At 44.9% G+C, this 18,514-nt stretch overlaps 2 protein-coding genes across 2 annotated transcripts in view; both read right to left on the bottom strand.

The window, feature by feature from the left end:
* The window catches only part of LOC308329758 (dihydropyridine-sensitive L-type skeletal muscle calcium channel subunit alpha-1-like), a gene marked incomplete at its 5' end in the record, with an annotated part of 66,571 nt that extends 52,788 nt beyond the window's left edge, over nucleotides 1–13,783 (bottom strand). The window contains 11 exons of the mRNA XM_080784255.1: nucleotides 423–648; nucleotides 1,588–1,748; nucleotides 2,303–2,384; nucleotides 2,818–2,963; nucleotides 3,977–4,080; nucleotides 4,281–4,486; nucleotides 4,889–5,041; nucleotides 5,332–5,474; nucleotides 6,105–6,244; nucleotides 10,931–11,036; nucleotides 13,596–13,783. Coding sequence (XP_080640381.1) covers nucleotides 423–648; nucleotides 1,588–1,748; nucleotides 2,303–2,384; nucleotides 2,818–2,963; nucleotides 3,977–4,080; nucleotides 4,281–4,486; nucleotides 4,889–5,041; nucleotides 5,332–5,474; nucleotides 6,105–6,244; nucleotides 10,931–11,036; nucleotides 13,596–13,783 — 1,655 coding nt within the window. The remainder of the gene's footprint in view (nucleotides 1–422; nucleotides 649–1,587; nucleotides 1,749–2,302; nucleotides 2,385–2,817; nucleotides 2,964–3,976; nucleotides 4,081–4,280; nucleotides 4,487–4,888; nucleotides 5,042–5,331; nucleotides 5,475–6,104; nucleotides 6,245–10,930; nucleotides 11,037–13,595) is intronic.
* Nucleotides 7,157–7,615, bottom strand: LOC308325691 (DNA-directed RNA polymerases I, II, and III subunit RPABC3-like; the record flags this gene model as incomplete). The annotated part of the gene is made up of 1 exon (XM_080778315.1): nucleotides 7,157–7,615. The coding sequence occupies one exon, from the start codon at nucleotides 7,613–7,615 to the stop codon at nucleotides 7,157–7,159; it is 459 nt and encodes a 152-aa protein (XP_080634441.1).
* Nucleotides 13,784–18,514: the final 4,731 nt, after the last annotated feature.

Raw genomic sequence — 18,514 nt, 5'->3', positions numbered from 1 at the left:
GTATCTCCAGATTCTGTCCAGATGCCCGAACCACCTAAGCTGGCTCCTTTCCTGGCGAGTCTCTCTCACGTGACTGAACTTCTCACCCTATCTGGAGACGCCAGCCACCCGTCGGAGAAAACTCATTTCGGTCGCTTGTATTCGCGACCTCATTCTTTCGGTCATCATGACCCATTTACTGTATATATAGGATAGATGTTCGCGACTGTATACAGACGAAACGGAATTAAGCGCGGAGGAGGCGTCACATCCGCTTTTTGACTTTGAGCAGCCGCAGCGGGCGGATGCAGCGCAGACAGACCGTACTTACTTGGTGACTTTGAGCAGCCGCAGCAGGCGGATGCAGCGCAGACAGACTGTACTTACTTGGTGACTTTGAGCAGCCGCAGCAGGCGGATGCAGCGCAGACAGACTGTACTTACTTGGTGACTTTGAGCAGCCGCAGCAGGCGGATGCAGCGCAGCACGGAGATGCCCATGACGGACATGATGTCCATGTGCACCAGGATCAGCTCCAGGACGCCGGTGGTCACCACGAAGCAGTCGAAGCGGTTGAACAGAGACATGAAGTAGGAGGGCAGGCCCAGCGCGTACATCTTCATGAACATCTCAATGGCAAACATGGTGAGCAGCACCTCGTTGGTGTTGTCTGCATGGGATGGAGGGGGACAAACGCACGAGAGTTCATTTGGTTCCGTTTGTACACTCTCACGCATGAACATTGAGCAATTCACAATGAGTTTTTGAACACATAAACAACAAAATGTACAGGGTTCGATGTGACCTTGCCAGTTAGGCCCCATGTAGACCGCATGCATCACATCCTGTCAAATCCGATTCAAATCTGATTTGTTTCTCAAATCTGATATTTTGGCCCGACCGTTCACACTGCATAGATTTGCAAGCGACCAGATCGGATCATCTGTCACAGATCTGTGTGTTCAGACTGGCAGCCTGAATCAGATCATGTGCCACATCCAGATTGGAATCTGATTTGTTTAAAGGCTAAACACAAACAAGTCAGAGTCACATTTGTAAGAAATCTGATTCCTTGTGACTTCTTTGTGCTTAGTGTGGCTAACTTACGAGTTACGAGTGTGTGGTCCTACCCTGCCAGTGTGGTCCTACCTTGCCAGTTGGTGAGGGCTTGGAGCTGATGGTTGGTGTTCTGTGCTTACTGTACCTTGCCAGTTGGTGAGGCCCTGGGACTGATGGTTGGTGTTCGGTGCCTACTGTACCTTGCCAGTTGGTGAGGCCCTGGGACTGATGGTGGGTGTGTGGTCCTACCTTGCCAGTTGGTGAGGCCCTGGGACTGATGGTTGGTGTTCGGTGCCTACTGTACCTTGCCAGTTGGTGAGGCCCTGGAGCTGATGGTGGGTGTGTGGTCCTACCTTGCCAGTTGGTGAGGGCCTGGGACTGATGGTTGGTGTTCGGTGCTTACCTTGCCAGTTGGTGAGGCCCTGGGACTGATGGTGGGTGTGTGGTCCTACCTTGCCAGTTGGTGAGGCCCTGGGACTGATGGTGGGTGTGTGGTCCTACCTTGCCAGTTGGTGAGGCCCTGGGACTGATGGTGGGTGTGTGGTCCTACCTTGCCAGTTGGTGAGGCCCTGGGACTGCTGGTGGTGTTCGGTGGAGATGGCCAGTGTGTTGAGGAACACCAGCAGGATGACCCACCAGTAGAACATCCTGGACTTGACGTAAACACAACACTTACGCCTGCAGAAGCGGTTCCACTTACGAGCCTTTTTACTGCGCAAGAGAGGACAGAGTTTTGACCGAGGAATTAAATACTGTATCGTACATTTAGTGCAGTCAAACGTTATGCTAAGAGGATAACGCATGTTACTATCATGGTCCATTGTACTCAATTCATCAGGAAGACATACAATACAATACATGTTGGTAAAAGCTCCAGTGTAGCAGAAACCTTGTGTAGCAGAAACCTTTTATGTCCATATTTTCCCTGTTTTTCCAATGATGATCGAACTTGATCCTACTACAGCGTCACACAAAATCACCAAAAGTAGCAGATCTACAAGCTTGAAACGCTGCACGAAGCGACGTTTTCTTTTTAATGTATTTATTTGTTTCGATCTTGTAGATGTGCTATTTTTGCATCAGGATTCAGTTTTGGACATATGAGGTTTCCACCCGACAGAAAAGGGAGGGGTGTCACTTAACGTTTGTTTTGTATTAATTAATAATAATCTATACAAAGTAACTCAATAAAATAATTGCAGTGGCCAGTACAACATTTCCCTCTGAGATGTATATACTGGAGTAGAAGTACAAAGTATACTAACTAGTAGTAGATGATGAGCTGCATGGTGGACATCTTACTGACACTGAGCTCCTCTGAACCTCCATCCTCCAAGGGAAGCAGGCCTACACGCAGGCAGGCACGCACACACACACACGCAGGCATGCACGCCACGCACGCACGCACGCACACACGCCACGCACGCACAAACACACAATTATGACAACATCCCCTGAGGGTCAGAATCAGCATTTTTGTCACATCACAGTTTTACAAGTAAAAAAGTGTGGGAGATTTGTTTTCGTGCATAGTGTCATTTTTCCAAGAACAGGGAGAAAGGGAAGAAGGGGGTATATCATATAATGCTGTATATCATATATTGATGCTGAGTGCCAAGCAGGGCGCCATTGGGGTCCCATTTTTACAGTCTTTGGTGTGACCCGCCCGGGGATCGAACCCCCAACCTCCCGGTTTCAGGGCGGACACTCTAACCACAAGGCCACTGTTTATACATTGTTAAACTTTAACTGTTCATCAAAATAATAATGAATGGTTCACCTTGTCCCTCCTGGTCGTTGTCCATCACCTCAGCCTGGGTGATCCACTCCATGTAACCCTTCAGGTCCTCGTCCAGCTGCTGGGTCTCTCTGAGCTCCTGGTACTCTCCACGAGACTTAGCCTTCTCTCTCTCTTTGGTGAACTCACTGATGGTATAGACACAACACAGAGAGACTTATGGCTCTTTCTCTCCTTATAGTGAACTCACTGATGTCATAGACACAAAGCAAAGCAAAGCAAAGTTCTTTGTTTACCCAGGGAAGTGGACTAAGCTCGAGATGCTTGTTTACAGCCACACCCTGCTCATAGAACATTTCATGGTAGGGGTTCAATGCCTTGCTCAAGGGCACTTCAGCGGTGGTAATTTTAACGTGCCGGTCCGGGGATTCGAACTGGCGACCTTTCTGGTATCAAGACCGCTCCGCAAACCGTTCGGCCACCGCTGCCCCCAACAACACAGATAGACTTAGCCTCCTCTCTCTCCTTATAGTGAATTCACCGATGTTATAGACAACACAGATAGACTAAAGGCCTATTCATAGTCTGGATTTTCGGTGGTGAGTTGACCACCGCGACCACCGCTGACCACTGCGAAATAACGTTGAGCGGTGGTGAGTAAAAACAGAGAGAAGGGCTGGAGCGGTCGCGGTGGTCAAACCACCGCGGCTCGTCACGTCATGTTGTAGTTCGGTGGTCACCTCACCACCGAAAATCTAGACTATGTATGAGCCTTTAGCCTCCTCTCTCTCCTTATAGTGAACTCACTGATGTTAGACACAAAACCACCGTTTTGGTGAAGAGGGTGACCACCGAAAAGGTAGGTATGAATAGGCCTTTAGCCTTCTCTCTCTCCTTATTTAACTCACTGATGTTAGACACAACACAGAAAGAGACTAAAGGGGGCTACATGCTACAACGTCACAACTTTCTTATTACCCAAAATACTCTCTATACCCACCGCATTAGCACACCCATGACCAGGTGTTATGAATCAATGTGTTCCCATACCCGCTGAGCACACCCAGGACCAGGTGTTATGAATCAATGTGTTCCCATACCCGCTGAGCTGCACCCAGGACCAGGTGTTGTGAATCAATGTGTTCCCATACCCGCTGAGCACACCCAGGACCAGGTGTTATGAATCAATGTGTTCCCATACCCACTGAGCACACCCAGGACCAGGTTGAGCACGAAGAAGGAACCGACCAGGATGAGAGTAGTGAAGAAGATCCACGGCCACTCCATTCCTATGGCGTCATTCACCTGAGGCAGACGCACGCACGCACACACACAATATTTTACTATACTATATACTAAGATCCAGACACCTACCCAGTAGACCGGTATAAACACAGTAGACTGCTATAAACACCTACCCAGTAGACTGGAATAAACATAGTAGACTGCTATAAACACCTACCCAGTATAGGACATCGGTCCAGTAGACTGCTATAAACACCTACCCAGTAGAGCACATCGGTCCAGCCCTGTGTGGTGATGCACTGGTACACGGTGAGCATGGAGAAGCCCAGGTTGTCGAAGTGCGTGATGCCGAGGTTGGGACCGGGCCAGCCGAGGCGACACTCGGTGCCGTTGATGGTGCAGCGGCGGCCGTTCCCCGCCTGGGCACACGGAGACGGCTTCTCATTCTCCACCGTGGCGATGATGTCTGAGGTCCAATAGGGGAAACGGGGAAACGGTTAGGTCAGACATCCGAGTATGCACACACCAGGGTTATTATTATAGATGATAACTAAAACTACAAAACATTTTGGATAATTATATTGTGTTTACAAAACTAAAACTAAAATGATACTGGTTCCTACATGGTAGCAGATCTTACATACTATAGATGCATGTGTGAAATAAATGTCAGAGATGTAAATATGAAATAAATGCTTAAACATGTAGCTATGATTCCCTGCTTTCATATGACATGACAAAGCAAAAATGTAAAAAATAAATCCAATGTCAGTCCGTCAGTCAAATTTGGTCACACTTGTTGCTGTATACATACTTGTTCCCACGTCATGGTAGCAGGTATATAGTACATACTAGGTAGTGTACATACTTGTCCCAATATGGTAGCAGGTTTTGTGCATCTTGCACTTGAACAGCTCGAGGCCCATGATGGAATAGATGGTGACCATGAAGAAGACCAACAGGGCGATGTGGAACAGAGGCAGCATGGACTTCAAGATGGAGTTCATCACCACCTGCAGGCCTGGAGTGGAACATCAACCAGAACAACATCATGAATCGTAGGCATAGAATCAATCATCTTGTATAATTTCCTGGCTGTGAACTGATACAAATTCAACAGATTCAACAGATTGGGATTCATGCCAATCTGGCATGAATCCCAATCAATCTTTTTTCTGAACAGGAATAGCAAAAATGAAAATGGTTTTACTCTGGGCTGACCACTATTCATGATGACTTATTATATTTCGGGAATGTAGTCTGCATGAGCTAAATATGTCTAAAATGGACAAAAAGGATCAAAGGCCATACTGGGGACCCCAGAGACGAGTCGCAGGGGTCTGAGCACTCTGAAGGCTCGCAGGGCCTTCATGTCAAAGCCTCCGCCGGACGACTCCACCGGCGTCTCCACGCCACTGATGTGGTTGATGGCGTCTCCGATCACGGCGAACAGACTGAACACACACAGGAGATATAACGAGACTTTATTGATCCACGATCGGAAACCCATCATCCATAGATAGAATAGAAAGAGTGGTGAAAATAAGAACAGTGACAATAAGAACAGTGGTGGAAGAAGTACTTCATTGTTTTATTTAAGTAAAAGTACCAATATTGCAATTTAGAACGACTTCGTTACAAGTAAAAGTACGGAATTGAAAATGTACTTGAGTAAAAGAACAAAAGTATCGACATCGAAATGTACCCAAAGTACTGAGAGTAAAAGTATACTCATTGTGCAGAAAATATTTGACGTTGCTTGATTTAGATTTTGTTTTTACATCAGGAGTGGATAGAGTGGAGGGTTGCCACCCCTGCCATTAACCTAATGGCAAGATGGCCACCATGTGAATGTTAGTTAGTTAGTTTAATTTATTGTCCACAATGTGGAAATGTGTCTTCGGTCTCAAACAACAGTAACAACAAACAGCAACAACAACAGCAACACTTACACAATTATCTTCATGGCAAAAATGCAGGACAACAGTGGCAAATATTAAACCAAAAACAATACAATAATGGTCTATGGTGAACACTTACTTATTTAAGAGTTCTAGTGCTTAAACAACAGTAAATTCACTCACCCGACCGATACGCATACAAAGTCTAGAATGTTCCAGCAGTTGCGTAGGTAGGCGTCAGCGTGGAAGAGGAAGCCGTACGCCACTATCTTCAGGAAACACTCCACACTGAAGATGATGAGGAAGATGTACTCCAGACTCTCCTGAAAGACAACATGATGAGAAACATCTTTAATCACAGATGGTGCCTTTGACAAGTGATCAGCAGACATTGTATCGGATGGTTAAAATGCTTTGCAATGTCCCTTAATTGTGCCACTCAGGTGGAAGAGCGCATCGCTGCATGTCTGGCTGACATCTCACTGTGGATGTCGCAGACAGTTTGTTTTTATAGTAGTTTGTTGATTACTTTTGTTGCAGTAATGGTCTTTTTTATTTCTTTTAGGTATTAAAAATGTCTTAAAAGTCCTTACATTGTCACTTCACTGTCATCTGGGGGCCTCCCAAACTACAGACTCAACTTTAGCCCCTAGCACTTGACGTATAGCCTTGAGGACCATGCAGTCTTAAATGTTAAACTTGTTGCCATGGCAATGAATTGGCTGAGGCAGAGGCTGGAGATTGCACAGGTGAGGGGACTTGGCCTCATTAGGCCCACTGGCAGAGCCTGACCATGCAGAGCCTTTTGTTGAATTGGCTGAGGCAGAGGCTGGAAGTGGACAGGTGAGGGTACTTGGGATACCAGCACTGCACTCCCTGTGGGGGTGTGGAGCGAGTGTGTCGATTTTGAAGTCAGTGGGGAAAACGGTTCTCGAGTTACGTGCATTACAACCGTACACTACACACACACGCAGAGACACACACACAGAGACGTGGCGCATTTAGAGTAGGATATTTAGAGTAGACAGATGCTAGGTTCACCCAATAGCAAAATCGTAAATCAGCGCCCATGATGATATCATATGCCGTCCCTGACTCGCTCCTCAAATTAAACTAATAAAATATTAGATAAGGCTGTGTTGAATAGCGGCATAGAAGAGCTGCCTATGTGACTATAGGCTAGCAATTTGCATGGTACGTTTGCAGATGTAGTATAGCTATAGCTAACCCCTGGTTTAGTAGTTGAGCTTCTTCATGAACAGGTAAACCCTGGAGTCCACCTCGAACCCGTGCAGGTTGTTGGCGTCCCCCTGCAGCCTCATGAGCAGGCCGCCGTAGGACACGTAGGCGGCAAGGCGCGTGGCCGACTCCGTGGACGTCTCGTCGCCCTCGATGCGGTACACCTTCCCGTACATCACGTAGTCGAACTGGTCGGCGCGGGACGCCCGCCGCTCGTCCTGCTGGGGCTTGAACTCGCCGTCGTCGGCCGCGCCGTCCGTGTACAGCGTGCTGGCGATGACCAGGCGGAACTTGCCGCCGAGCTCCACGGGGTACATCTGCGTGTTCACGTCCAGCACCAGGTCCATCTTGAAGGACTCGCTCTCGCAGTGCAGGCGGGACACGCGGTCGAACTTCTTGCCATCGGGGTCGATGTCCTTCACGTCGAAAAGGTCCTCGAACAAGATCCCAGCCATGTCTGTCTGTCCAGGGCTACGATGAGGCGCACTTATGGGTATTTGTAGCAGTATTCAGATGATTTGCGTTTGTCTATATATGTTTGTGTATGTTCTTAAACCAGTGGTTTCTCTTTACACCCACACTCCAACAAAAAGAATGGATCTCACACAGAAATCAACTTCACCCCCTAAAGCTTCTGGTACTTTGTGTTAAAAAGATGATATTCCCTTTATGATGCCCTGCCATTTATTCATTATTCTCCCCCCAGAACGGTGATGTCATATCAGTGTGACAATTGATGTCCAAATATGGAGGTATGTTTGCCGCTCCATTGAGTGCTGGTATGGTATGAAGAGGTTTCAAAAGTGAACTATCAAAAAGCCTAAAACATCCAGTCCTTGGGATTCTGAATAGAATAGATCATCCAATCAGGTTTGGTCATGTGGTGTAAAATGCAGGACGCAAATGCATTCAGGGTGCGAAGCTCAGCGCTGGGAGCAGGGTGTTGTGTTAAGGCCTCTGTATTAACCATGGGTATATTTTGGGCATAACATAAGACCAAACAGAGTGTCTTCTTCCATTCTAGGTTGTTTGAGATATTAATGCGCTCGGAGCTGCTGGGCTTGCTTGCTTTCTATTTAAATGACACAGAATTGGAAAATACACAAATACACAAATTTCTACAGAGGAAAGGGGAAAGTGTTGTTTCATCAACTACCTTTTTTCATTGCTAAAACTTTAAATCTACATAAATGGCATATGTTCTAATCTATGCCATCATTGCCATGGCTCGTCATTGATGCAAACCATTGCTCAGTTGTTCACTCGAGTCACTACAATGCAATCACATAAATGTATGAGGAGCCCATTCACACACACACACACACACACACACACACACACACACACACACACACACACACACACACACACACACACACACACACACACACACACACACACACACACACACACACACACACACACACACACACACACACACACACACACACACACACACACACACACACACACACACACACACACACACACACACAGTATTCTTCTGTGCTGTCCCATTTCCAGGGCATCCCAGGAATGGGAACAGCTGGGATCGAGACACAGAGACCCATGTGGGACCATGTCCCCCTAAGACCTTGTCCCCCTAAGACCTTGTCCCCTAAGACCACTGACCAATAATATATTATGTTCAGATAGATAGATAGAAGTGGGCAGGGGGTGTTCTAAATATAAGTCATAGATCTATACACGCCTGTTCCCCTCTATCACGTGTGTGTGTGTGTGTGTGTGTGTGTGTGTGTGTGTGTGTGTGTGTGTGTGTGTGTGTGTGTGTGTGTGTGTGTGTGTGTGTGTGTGTGATTGTTGTGGGCCGGTTCTTGGCTGAGGGACACTGGCGTCTGTCTATATCACTGTTTCACAAACATTGGGTCGGGTCCAATGTTTGGGTCAGGTACCATTTTTATAGGTTATGAGTCATGACTAGAGTATACTGTATAAATCCCTTTTCCAACATTTAGAAATATATACATTTCAAAACATTTTTAAAAATAGTAGATTTCTCACTACTAAACATTTGTTATCTAATTCATGGAATTTCGTTGATTTTCTTTTCTTTCTTCATGAAATTACTACAGAACCCTCTTCTGTTTTGAATTCATGAAAATGTTTGCTTATTCTTAAATAAATATAACAATTAAAAAGAAAAAGTAGGAAACAAAGAAATAAATCAACCCAACCCAAATGTGTCCACGAACCACAACATGGGTCACTCACGACCCAGTGTTTTGGCGTATCAAACACTTGAGAGTTGAGTGCTGCGGTGTCAAACAAGGCCCCACATATGATGAGATGCTTGGGTGACAGTGGTCAGTGGACAGTGGTCAGGGGTCACGGCACAGGCACGTTGTCCATTCAGGGTGTCGTCACCTCGACCTACAGGCCATGCAAGTTGTCCTGACTGTTGTTTTAGGCTGTTAGCCTGGAGGGCATATAATCCATGCTTGATTAAGACCAGCAAGAGAAATTAGATATTTTCCCCCGAGATTCCCAAACTCGTGAAAATAGCAGATCTACACGTCACTTATAAATCTACTATTTTCTATGTATGTATAATTAAAAAGACTATAGGCAGCCAAATCCCTATACTTAAAATCTCGGCCACTCGCTTGCACTCACTCGATGACTCCAGCATGGTGGTGTTATGGTGAAATTGGTGACCTGCCGAAATATGTGACCATCTCCTTGACACAACTTATACATGGAGGTCTTTAAATACGAGGCCTACAAATACAGCAAAGTTGAACTCTGCTATATAAACAAACAAACTGCAAACAATTTACATCCGGACACTGACATTGGGTGCGTTCGGAAATGTGCACCGGGAATGTGGTCATTGTGGGCACTGAGTGCACTGTATACTATAAACGAACGACAAGAGAGCACACCAGTGCGTTTCCGAACGCACCCTTAATGTGATTGTCTACACGATTGTCACGTATTTCAGCAGGTCACCAATTTCACCGTAGCACCACCATGCTGGAGTGACAGAGTGTGAGTGAGTGAGTGGCCGAGATTTGGGGGTATTGGAATTTGGCATAATTATTATGACTGAAACTATATCAAAACGAACAACACTTGGTATTAAGCCACACTGCTGTACTGTACCTCCGTGAGACATCAGTGTCATGATAACAGGTGATGACAGGCATGGATATAGTGGCACCTTTGAAGCCAGATCCTAATGGGTTTATTTTTACCGGACACATGAGATGGAGTGCCTTTGGCCACCGGCGTGAACCACTGACCTGCTGACCCCTGTGTGCACAAACACCCCTCAGTGTCACATACTGTAGCTCGATGTGTGTGTGTGTGTGTGTGTGTGTGTGTGTGTGTGTGTGTGTGTGTGTGTGTGTGTGTGTGTGTGTGAGACTGCGAATGAGAGGACCTTCACATGGGACCCGTGTGACATTTTGCGCACACGCATTCCTAAAGACTTTGAGTTGTACTAACTAGAGAGAGAAGAAAATATGATACTTGGAGCTTAAACCAAAGCATAATGTCTGTCTTATATTCCAGTGTTTACAAAACGTCGGTATAGCGTAAAGAAGCCTATTACGGCTCAAAAATGTAGCCGAAGAAAATGGGAGAGTGTGATGCTGAGGCGGCCCAATTAACGGCCGGCAGCGACTGCACTGAGGTTCCCTGACTGAACTTGCTCTGCGCATCATCTACGACAGGCACAAATGCTCATTTCTCCCTCCGTGCCTCCGTCAGGCATGGGATCATACTGTCAGTGTGTATGGTAAACTCACCAGGTTGCTGTTGGTGTTGTTGCTGTCCTCCTCAGGCATGGGAAGGTACACGGCCAGCGCCACACAGTTAGCAAAGATAGCTAGTAGGATGATGATCTCAAACGGTCTGGAGGTTTATCATAGGAAACACAGCAGCTACCAATGGAATGAAGGCTAGTGTCATGACTCTAGCTAAGAAGCGATGACAATGTCATCGCTTCTTAGTTAGACCTGAGGACATTTCTACAAAATCTCTTCTAAATCAGGGGTAGGCAACCTTGAAGGGTGATCACTGGCACACTGGCATATGTGTGAGAGAGAGGATTTTTCTTTTTAAAATAACATTAAATTAAGCTTTCTCAAATGCATGCAAATCCTGCACAATTCTACAGTCATTGAAACTGAACTGTGACTGGGGACGGCGTATGGGAGATACAGTAGGTACTGTACTGTTATTCATTACAATGTCCTGATGTGAAAGAAAATAGTCCAGAAGAATCAACATCTGTTGGAATGGCGGTGTCATAATTCAACATATTGTTGACATGGCAAACTGACTATCAAGAAAATAAAAACACTGCACTTCAAAAAGTCAAAAAGGTTGTCGACCCCTGTTCTAAATCACGACAGTCATTCAGTCATTCTCAAACATTTAACATGTAATTGGCAGCCGACCCCCATCTGAAAATATGTTATTCCAGGGACCCCCCATAGAAGCAAAGATTTGAGTTAAAAACGTTCGCTCTGAAAGAATATATTCAAAGATTTGCGTCACATTTTCACAATTTAAAGGGGAGTGACATATGCAGCAAGTAGACATTCCTGATAACTTCCGGTCACGCGCATACCCTCTATTGGGGAGAAAAAGGGGTAAAAAGAGAAACAAATGTAAGATTTGTCATTAGCTGCCCCCCCAAAAAAACTGGTATAGACCTATGCAAGTTAAGTACAGATAGTCAAAACATGTACTCAAGTACCTACATTACTGAATTAAATGCATACTTTTTTTTTGTATTGTCCAGCTCTGAGAAGCAGCCCTGCACCTGTCTTGCATTCATTGTGTTCCAGTGACCTACATTAACATGGTCCAACATTAGATGGCCTCAACGTTGAGGTCCGGGCTTACGCACGTCACGTGACGTCATGAACGTCCGTCCACCTCCATGGAAGTGCTGCAATTCCACATTCCGCCAGTAGGTACGTAGTAGCAGCTTCAACATTGGATAGCCTTACTGGGGGCATGGTTTGACCAGAAGGGAACAGAGCCTTCATTACTATTAGTGTCATTGATAACACCTGTGAAGGAAGTAAGGAAGAGGCCCACTTCCAAGAACACATTCATAGAGGTTGACTACAGTATATCTCTGCTGACTGTTGAAATATGAAACGTCTTGGCTGGGTTTAAGTATAGTAAAGTTCACATAACAGGGTATTGTTAGTCTGCTTTACAGTAGGCTGTTGGCCAGAAGCTATAACATTATTATTATTTATTGTATGTCCACAGACAATATACTAACATAATATAAATTTAAAACACATCACATTTTGGGGAACAGCTACTTACATGCTAGGTATGGCGCAGTAACATTGTTTTGTAAACGACTGTTGGTTTTGGGCTGTGAGTCAGCATTCCTGATAGCTTAGCATGTCTGTTTTTAGCGAGTGACCGGGGAGGACAGCTGTCCATCCTCTAGTCTAGAAAGACCTTCAGCCTATACCAACACAATGCTGGCAAGTAACAAAGTACATCTAAAACCCAGGCTTATACATATGGGTCTTCAAGGACCCCTTAGATGAGAGAGAGAGAGAGAGAGAGAGAATTGTGTGGCAGAGTAAACATTTCATTGAAAGCACTATATTATCAGTGGATTCATGCTCATGTGTATTGTCAGAATTTGACAACCACTTAAACTGTCAATACTTAGTAAACTTGACCTTTCACTCTGTACTAGACACTATAGTCTGTTCTTTTCCCCCTCTACATCAAAGACTAGCTCTTTGCCAGAAATAGCCGATCTACGAACTCACAGCGTAAGACTTCATTTGTAAGCTTGTAGATCTGCAATTCTTGGCTAAAGCTCTGCAGAATAGGGTCTGGGTAGGGTCATAATAGGGTTCAAGTGGTTAATGAAAACTAAAACTCACAAAGATTTTGCAGCTATACTGCCTTACACAATACTGGCAACTGTGGCAAGTAATGAAGTATCTACTCAAGTACAATTTCGAGGTACTTCGTTTTTACGGCTAAAACAGCAAAATTATGTCAAGTTCAATACCAATGTTGCATTGTTTTAAGGCCGATATTTCCGATACCGATATGATATATCATGTATTAATGTCTTAACCCATTTTGGGGCGGGAACCCCTTTTTGTGTTTTCACTAAGCATTATGTTATACTTTAGCTCATTGAAAAATAGCAGATCTACAAGCTCATAGCGCGCCACCAAGTGGCGCGCTACGAGCTTGTAGGTCTGCTATTTTTGAAAAATCGTAAAAATGCGGCACAAATCTTTGAATATATATTCTTTCAGAATACTTTTTTTAAGAATCTGATCTCAGGTCAGAATGGGTTAATCAGACCAGTGTGTGTCCAGTGGAAACCTCGTATGAATCTGATCTCAGGTCAGAATGGGTTAACACTTTGACTGCACTAACAACACGTTTGACTTTTACTCTGAAGGATACTTCCATTCCACGATGCTGATGGCGCCCCGTCGGAAGGGGTTCTTCAGCGTGAGGATGAAGAGGGAGCGGGCCGGCCGCGGGTTTCCTCCCGTGGCCATCAGCTTCTTCAGCTTCTCCTTCTGCTTCCGCTTCAGCGTCTCCTCGTCCATGATGTAGGAGGACAGCGGCGGGTTGCTGGCGTCCGCCATGTCGGAGAGGTTGTTGCACGTGTGTCACTGTCGCTTCGGTGTCGAAAGAAAGTCACGGGGAACGCGTCGAAACGAGGCGTCCCGTGAATGGTTCCGTTTCCGACCCGTCGGATAGCAGCGGGCTGGCGGAGAAGGGACAGAGAGAACTTAGTTCATATTCATAATATAAAGGTCTGTAAAGTACAGCTGAAGCAAATCTAAATCTAATGTATAGGTTTCACTTTCGTTTTCACCATCGCATTTCTACGCATACTCCAGTTTTAGGTGATATAAGGATAAGGTGACCACCACGGTGGTTGGGAAAAACTACAACATGGCGTCACGCTGAGGTGACTCAGCGCTCACCCGAACACATCTCTCTGTTTTTACTAACCACCGTTTTGGTGGTCACCTTAAAACTGGAGTATGCGTGGGCCTCAAAAGTCCCCTGTCGGTTTATCAAATTACTTGTTAAGCATGTGGCATTGCATGGCATGTTCATGTGTTTGTTGTTGAGAACATATCAAGACACAGGTTATTTATGAGGGCTCCTATGCACAGCTGTGTGTGTTTGCACCACGGAATGTGATGATGTATGATGTATGTCATTTGTGTGATTTTTTAGCACCGTAACCGACTGTTGATGGTGTGGATAGTTGTTTCACACATTTTAATGCTAGTAATCCTGATAAAAGTATCAAAAGATTCACCAGAACACGGGTGGGGTGTAATCATAAAAAGGGAAAATAAATAAATGCTTGATTCTCACAGTTGGATGTTGGCATGTCATATATTATATGATTGAAAACTAACACTAAAACAACATTATCTAAAATAGCAAATAAAAAAATAAAAAATAAATGAAAAACCATAATAACCTTTCTCTTCGGCGGAAGGTGTTTCCAACCAGGTTATGATGACTGCGTTCTGAGCTGCTGAACGACTCTGGAAGCTTCTATTGTGTGAGGATTCCCCTCACAGCTTCACTGACAAAGAAAATAAATACGAAAAGTATTCCAAAAAGTTATAGTTAGTCCCGGGCCGATTCACTTGAGATCCTTCATCCTTCAGGAGACATCTCCCAAGAGGACGCACTTTCAGTGGTCAACACTGTATATGTGACTCCCCCCATACATACTCGCTGGTTCTCCGTCCTGCTCGAAATGACTGGGACCCCCTTCCCCTGTGTGTGTGTGTGTGTGTGTGTGTGTGTGTGTGTGTGTGTGTGTGTGTGTGTGTGTGTGTGTGTGTGTGTGTGTGTGTGTGTCTGTTTGTGTGTGGTACTATACTATACTATACTATACTATACTAGATGTTGTGAGGAGAGGAGAGGAGAGGAGGAGAGGAGAGGACCATTTCCAAGTTGACTGGTGTAGAGTTTGTGCACAATTAGGAAAATATTGATGTTGGTGTTAGAAATGTTAAGGCTGGATATTTCTCTCAGTTTTCCTTAGTCGTGCAACAATGTCACACACTAGAAAACAGCATGTACAAACTTAACAATTACTGTAACGCATCGCCTTTTTCCACACTTTTCTGCAGTGTTCTATATCTATGCTGTCCTAAAATGTTGATGTAGTACAGTAATGCAAATGTCTGCGTGCGTGCGTGAGTGTGTCTGTGTGTCATTTCCCTCTGTCTCTGTCCCTCCCTGCATGCGTAAAGCATGCCGTTCGGGACAGAGAATAAATATAGACAATGGCTAAGGCTCCCATGGGGCGCAGGGGGGACGGGGGGGACTGGGCACAGAGGGGACATTTGAGACGACATATTTGAGCTGCTGGGCCGCTGTGGTTCGAGGAAGCATTTGTCTGGCCCTGTGGAGACTCTTTATTGGCCCGCTGGAATTCCTGCCATGCCTTTCATTGGTGGAGCTGTGAAGGCTCTGGGACGCACTTATAGTCTCGTGTTTTCATCACCTTAATGTCTAAACTCTTTGAGTCGAAGGGTGTCACTTTGAAACACTTCTGGCTGCTGCCGTCACAGTATGTGGCTCTGTGTTGTTGCCATATACTGTGGCTGTGTGTGGGCGTCGGCTTTCCTCCCAGCTTCCAGCCTTGGCACACCTGTCTGTGGTCACCTCATCATTGCACTCAATTGACACACCTGCCGGCCATCAACTCTTCAGCCCTGACAGTATTTAAACCCTGGTCTTCACGCCACTCACCACCAGATCATTGTACAACCTTTCATGGTGGTGGCTGGCAGTGATTTTGGGTGGCGGGGCTATAAGACATCCATTATACTATATGCTACTAGTTCAACCTGCAGCAATAGCATCATATTCCAGATATCAAAGTACAGCAATGACACGTACACTACTACAGGCCTATACTTTGTTAAAGCAAGTGTTCCACAACAACAGAAGTGCATGCTCACTACAAACACTCCACTGAACATTGTTTGTATTTGTACAGATAGCTGCTCTTATACTGTCATTAATAATGACAGTACGCATGCACACACACACACACACACACACACACACACACACACACACACACAAGCGCCGAGACGAATCAAACACACACACACACGCACGCGCGCGCAACTGGCGCAAACGGCACCGACCAAAATGGAATAAAGATGCAAGCAACTTGCATGTAGCCTGGCTCCAGCCCCTGAATCGCTAGCCACATTAAAAATGTATGTTCATAATGGAGTGAAACGAAATGAAAATTCAGCCTGAGACTGTCAGGCTAACTTGCATGTGCACACACACACATACATGCACGCACGTGCGCATGCACGCACACGGCACCGAAACAACACTAACACACGCATACAAACACAGCCTCTCTCTCTCTTCCCAACGCAATGAGAGCTCGAGACACTTTCAATGTGATTAAACGAGATAAAAGATTAAGCAGACCACAATACCTTTCTGTGGGTCAGGTGTGCGGTCAGCTGTCTGCCCCAAGGAAGAATTTCAAACTCACAAAACGTATTTTGTCTCCTTTCCTTTTGTTATCCTAAATGGACTACTATATGCTCCCAGTCTCTTAACTTCATTTTCCCCTCCACGGACACGGGACAAAACGGATTATAAAGTAAATAATAAACTTATTTCATTTAAAATACTTCCACCGCCATTGTTTCACGTCATAAACAACCACAAACGAGCAGGTGCTGTGATTGGTCAATAGCCAATGACCTCACGGTCTGAGGCGGGCCTTAGGGCAAGTAAACCAAGCAGGTGTGTCTTGGCAGCTGTCAATCATTCAACGCAATGAAAGCCAATGGAAGCCTTTTGGGCTGTAACAAATCAGCCCATTTTGACCTATTTTGTGTTTTTCTTGTAACTAGTTTATTACAAGAGGCAGCACAAACGATAGCAATGATCTATTCTCATCTTGCAGATACAAGGTGAACTTGTCAATCTGAATCCAGTGTGTGGACTGTGCCAACAAGACAAGTGCCAACAAGACAAGACGACTTTCAAAACACAGGAAATCATATCAGTATAGCTACACACACAGCTTTCCGTCACTAAGCAACCGCCAACGAGAGAGAGGGGCTACTAAACCCAAATAAAATGCCTTTTTAACGGTAGAGCCCCATCTAGTGGATTAATGCAGTGGTGGCGCACTGCATGGTTCTCAAACGTTTTCATATCAAGGACCCCCACATTGACAGTCATTAGCTTGCGGACCCCCCTATTAGAAAACAAATACAACAACCAGTTTCATTTCAAGGACCCCAGGTTTGACCTGAATTAGGCTACGGTCATTTCTATCTCTGGGACCCCAATTATACCTATTGTAAAAATCATCAAGTTATTTTAACTCTGAGAGTGTACAGACCTATAAAAGGGTCCATTTGGTTCCTAATTATCATAAATTTAACTGGGGACCCCCTGGAACTCTCTAAAGGACCCCTAGGGGTCCCCAGACGCCACTTTGAGTTTTGTAATAATAATGTAGGCTAACTAACGTTTTCAAATAATTGGAATAAAAGTAGGCAAGTAGCCTACAATACTTTTCCTCTGAGATGTAGTGCAGTAGAAGTAAAAGTACTGAAAATTGGAAAGTAAAAATACCTCAAAATTAGACTTAAGTATAGAGTACTTGAGTGCATTTACTTTCACCACTGGAGTGGATGCATACAGTACAGTACAGAGGATGTAGAGTAGACTACTATTCCATGTTAGAGCCCGTTTTAATTTGTTGAATGTTTGAATGATGCGAGGGTCAAAACATAGCCAAAGAATACGTTAATTCAGTAGTTATTCAACATTGTCATGTCAAGGACCCCAAAAATGGCCGCCTGGAACTATTTTGGCAGGGACCCCCAGAAGAGTAGATGGATGTGAAACCAAATTCAAACCAATTCAAAATGTTCCAAACATTTTCAATATGTTTTTTCAAATCTTTTCAAAAACAGCAGCTTGTATCTGCTTGTAAAAACCCATTTTGGGCGGGAAGTGGGAACCCCTTTTGGTGTTATCATTATGTTATGCTTTAGCTATTGAAAAATAGCAGATCTACAAGCTCATAGCGTGCAAGCTTGTAGGTCTGATATTTTTGAAAAATCAAAGAACCATTGACATAGAAACATAGCTTTTTCAGAAAACTATCAGGATGTAGAAGACATTTTTAGAATCTAATCTCAGGTCAATTTAATAGCCAACATTATATATAATGGATAGATTGGGGGCCCCTTCACACACACAGGTCTGCTGACCTGGACAGTAAATGACAAACTATGATAAAACTTTGAAGTGTGCCGGTATTTGTCTTTATTATGATTTGA

Source organism: Protomyctophum bolini (assembly GCF_963924005.1).
Source record: "Protomyctophum bolini genome assembly, chromosome: 2".
Lineage (NCBI taxonomy): Eukaryota > Metazoa > Chordata > Actinopteri > Myctophiformes > Myctophidae > Protomyctophum > Protomyctophum bolini.
This window is presented reverse-complemented; position numbering and strand designations above follow the sequence as displayed.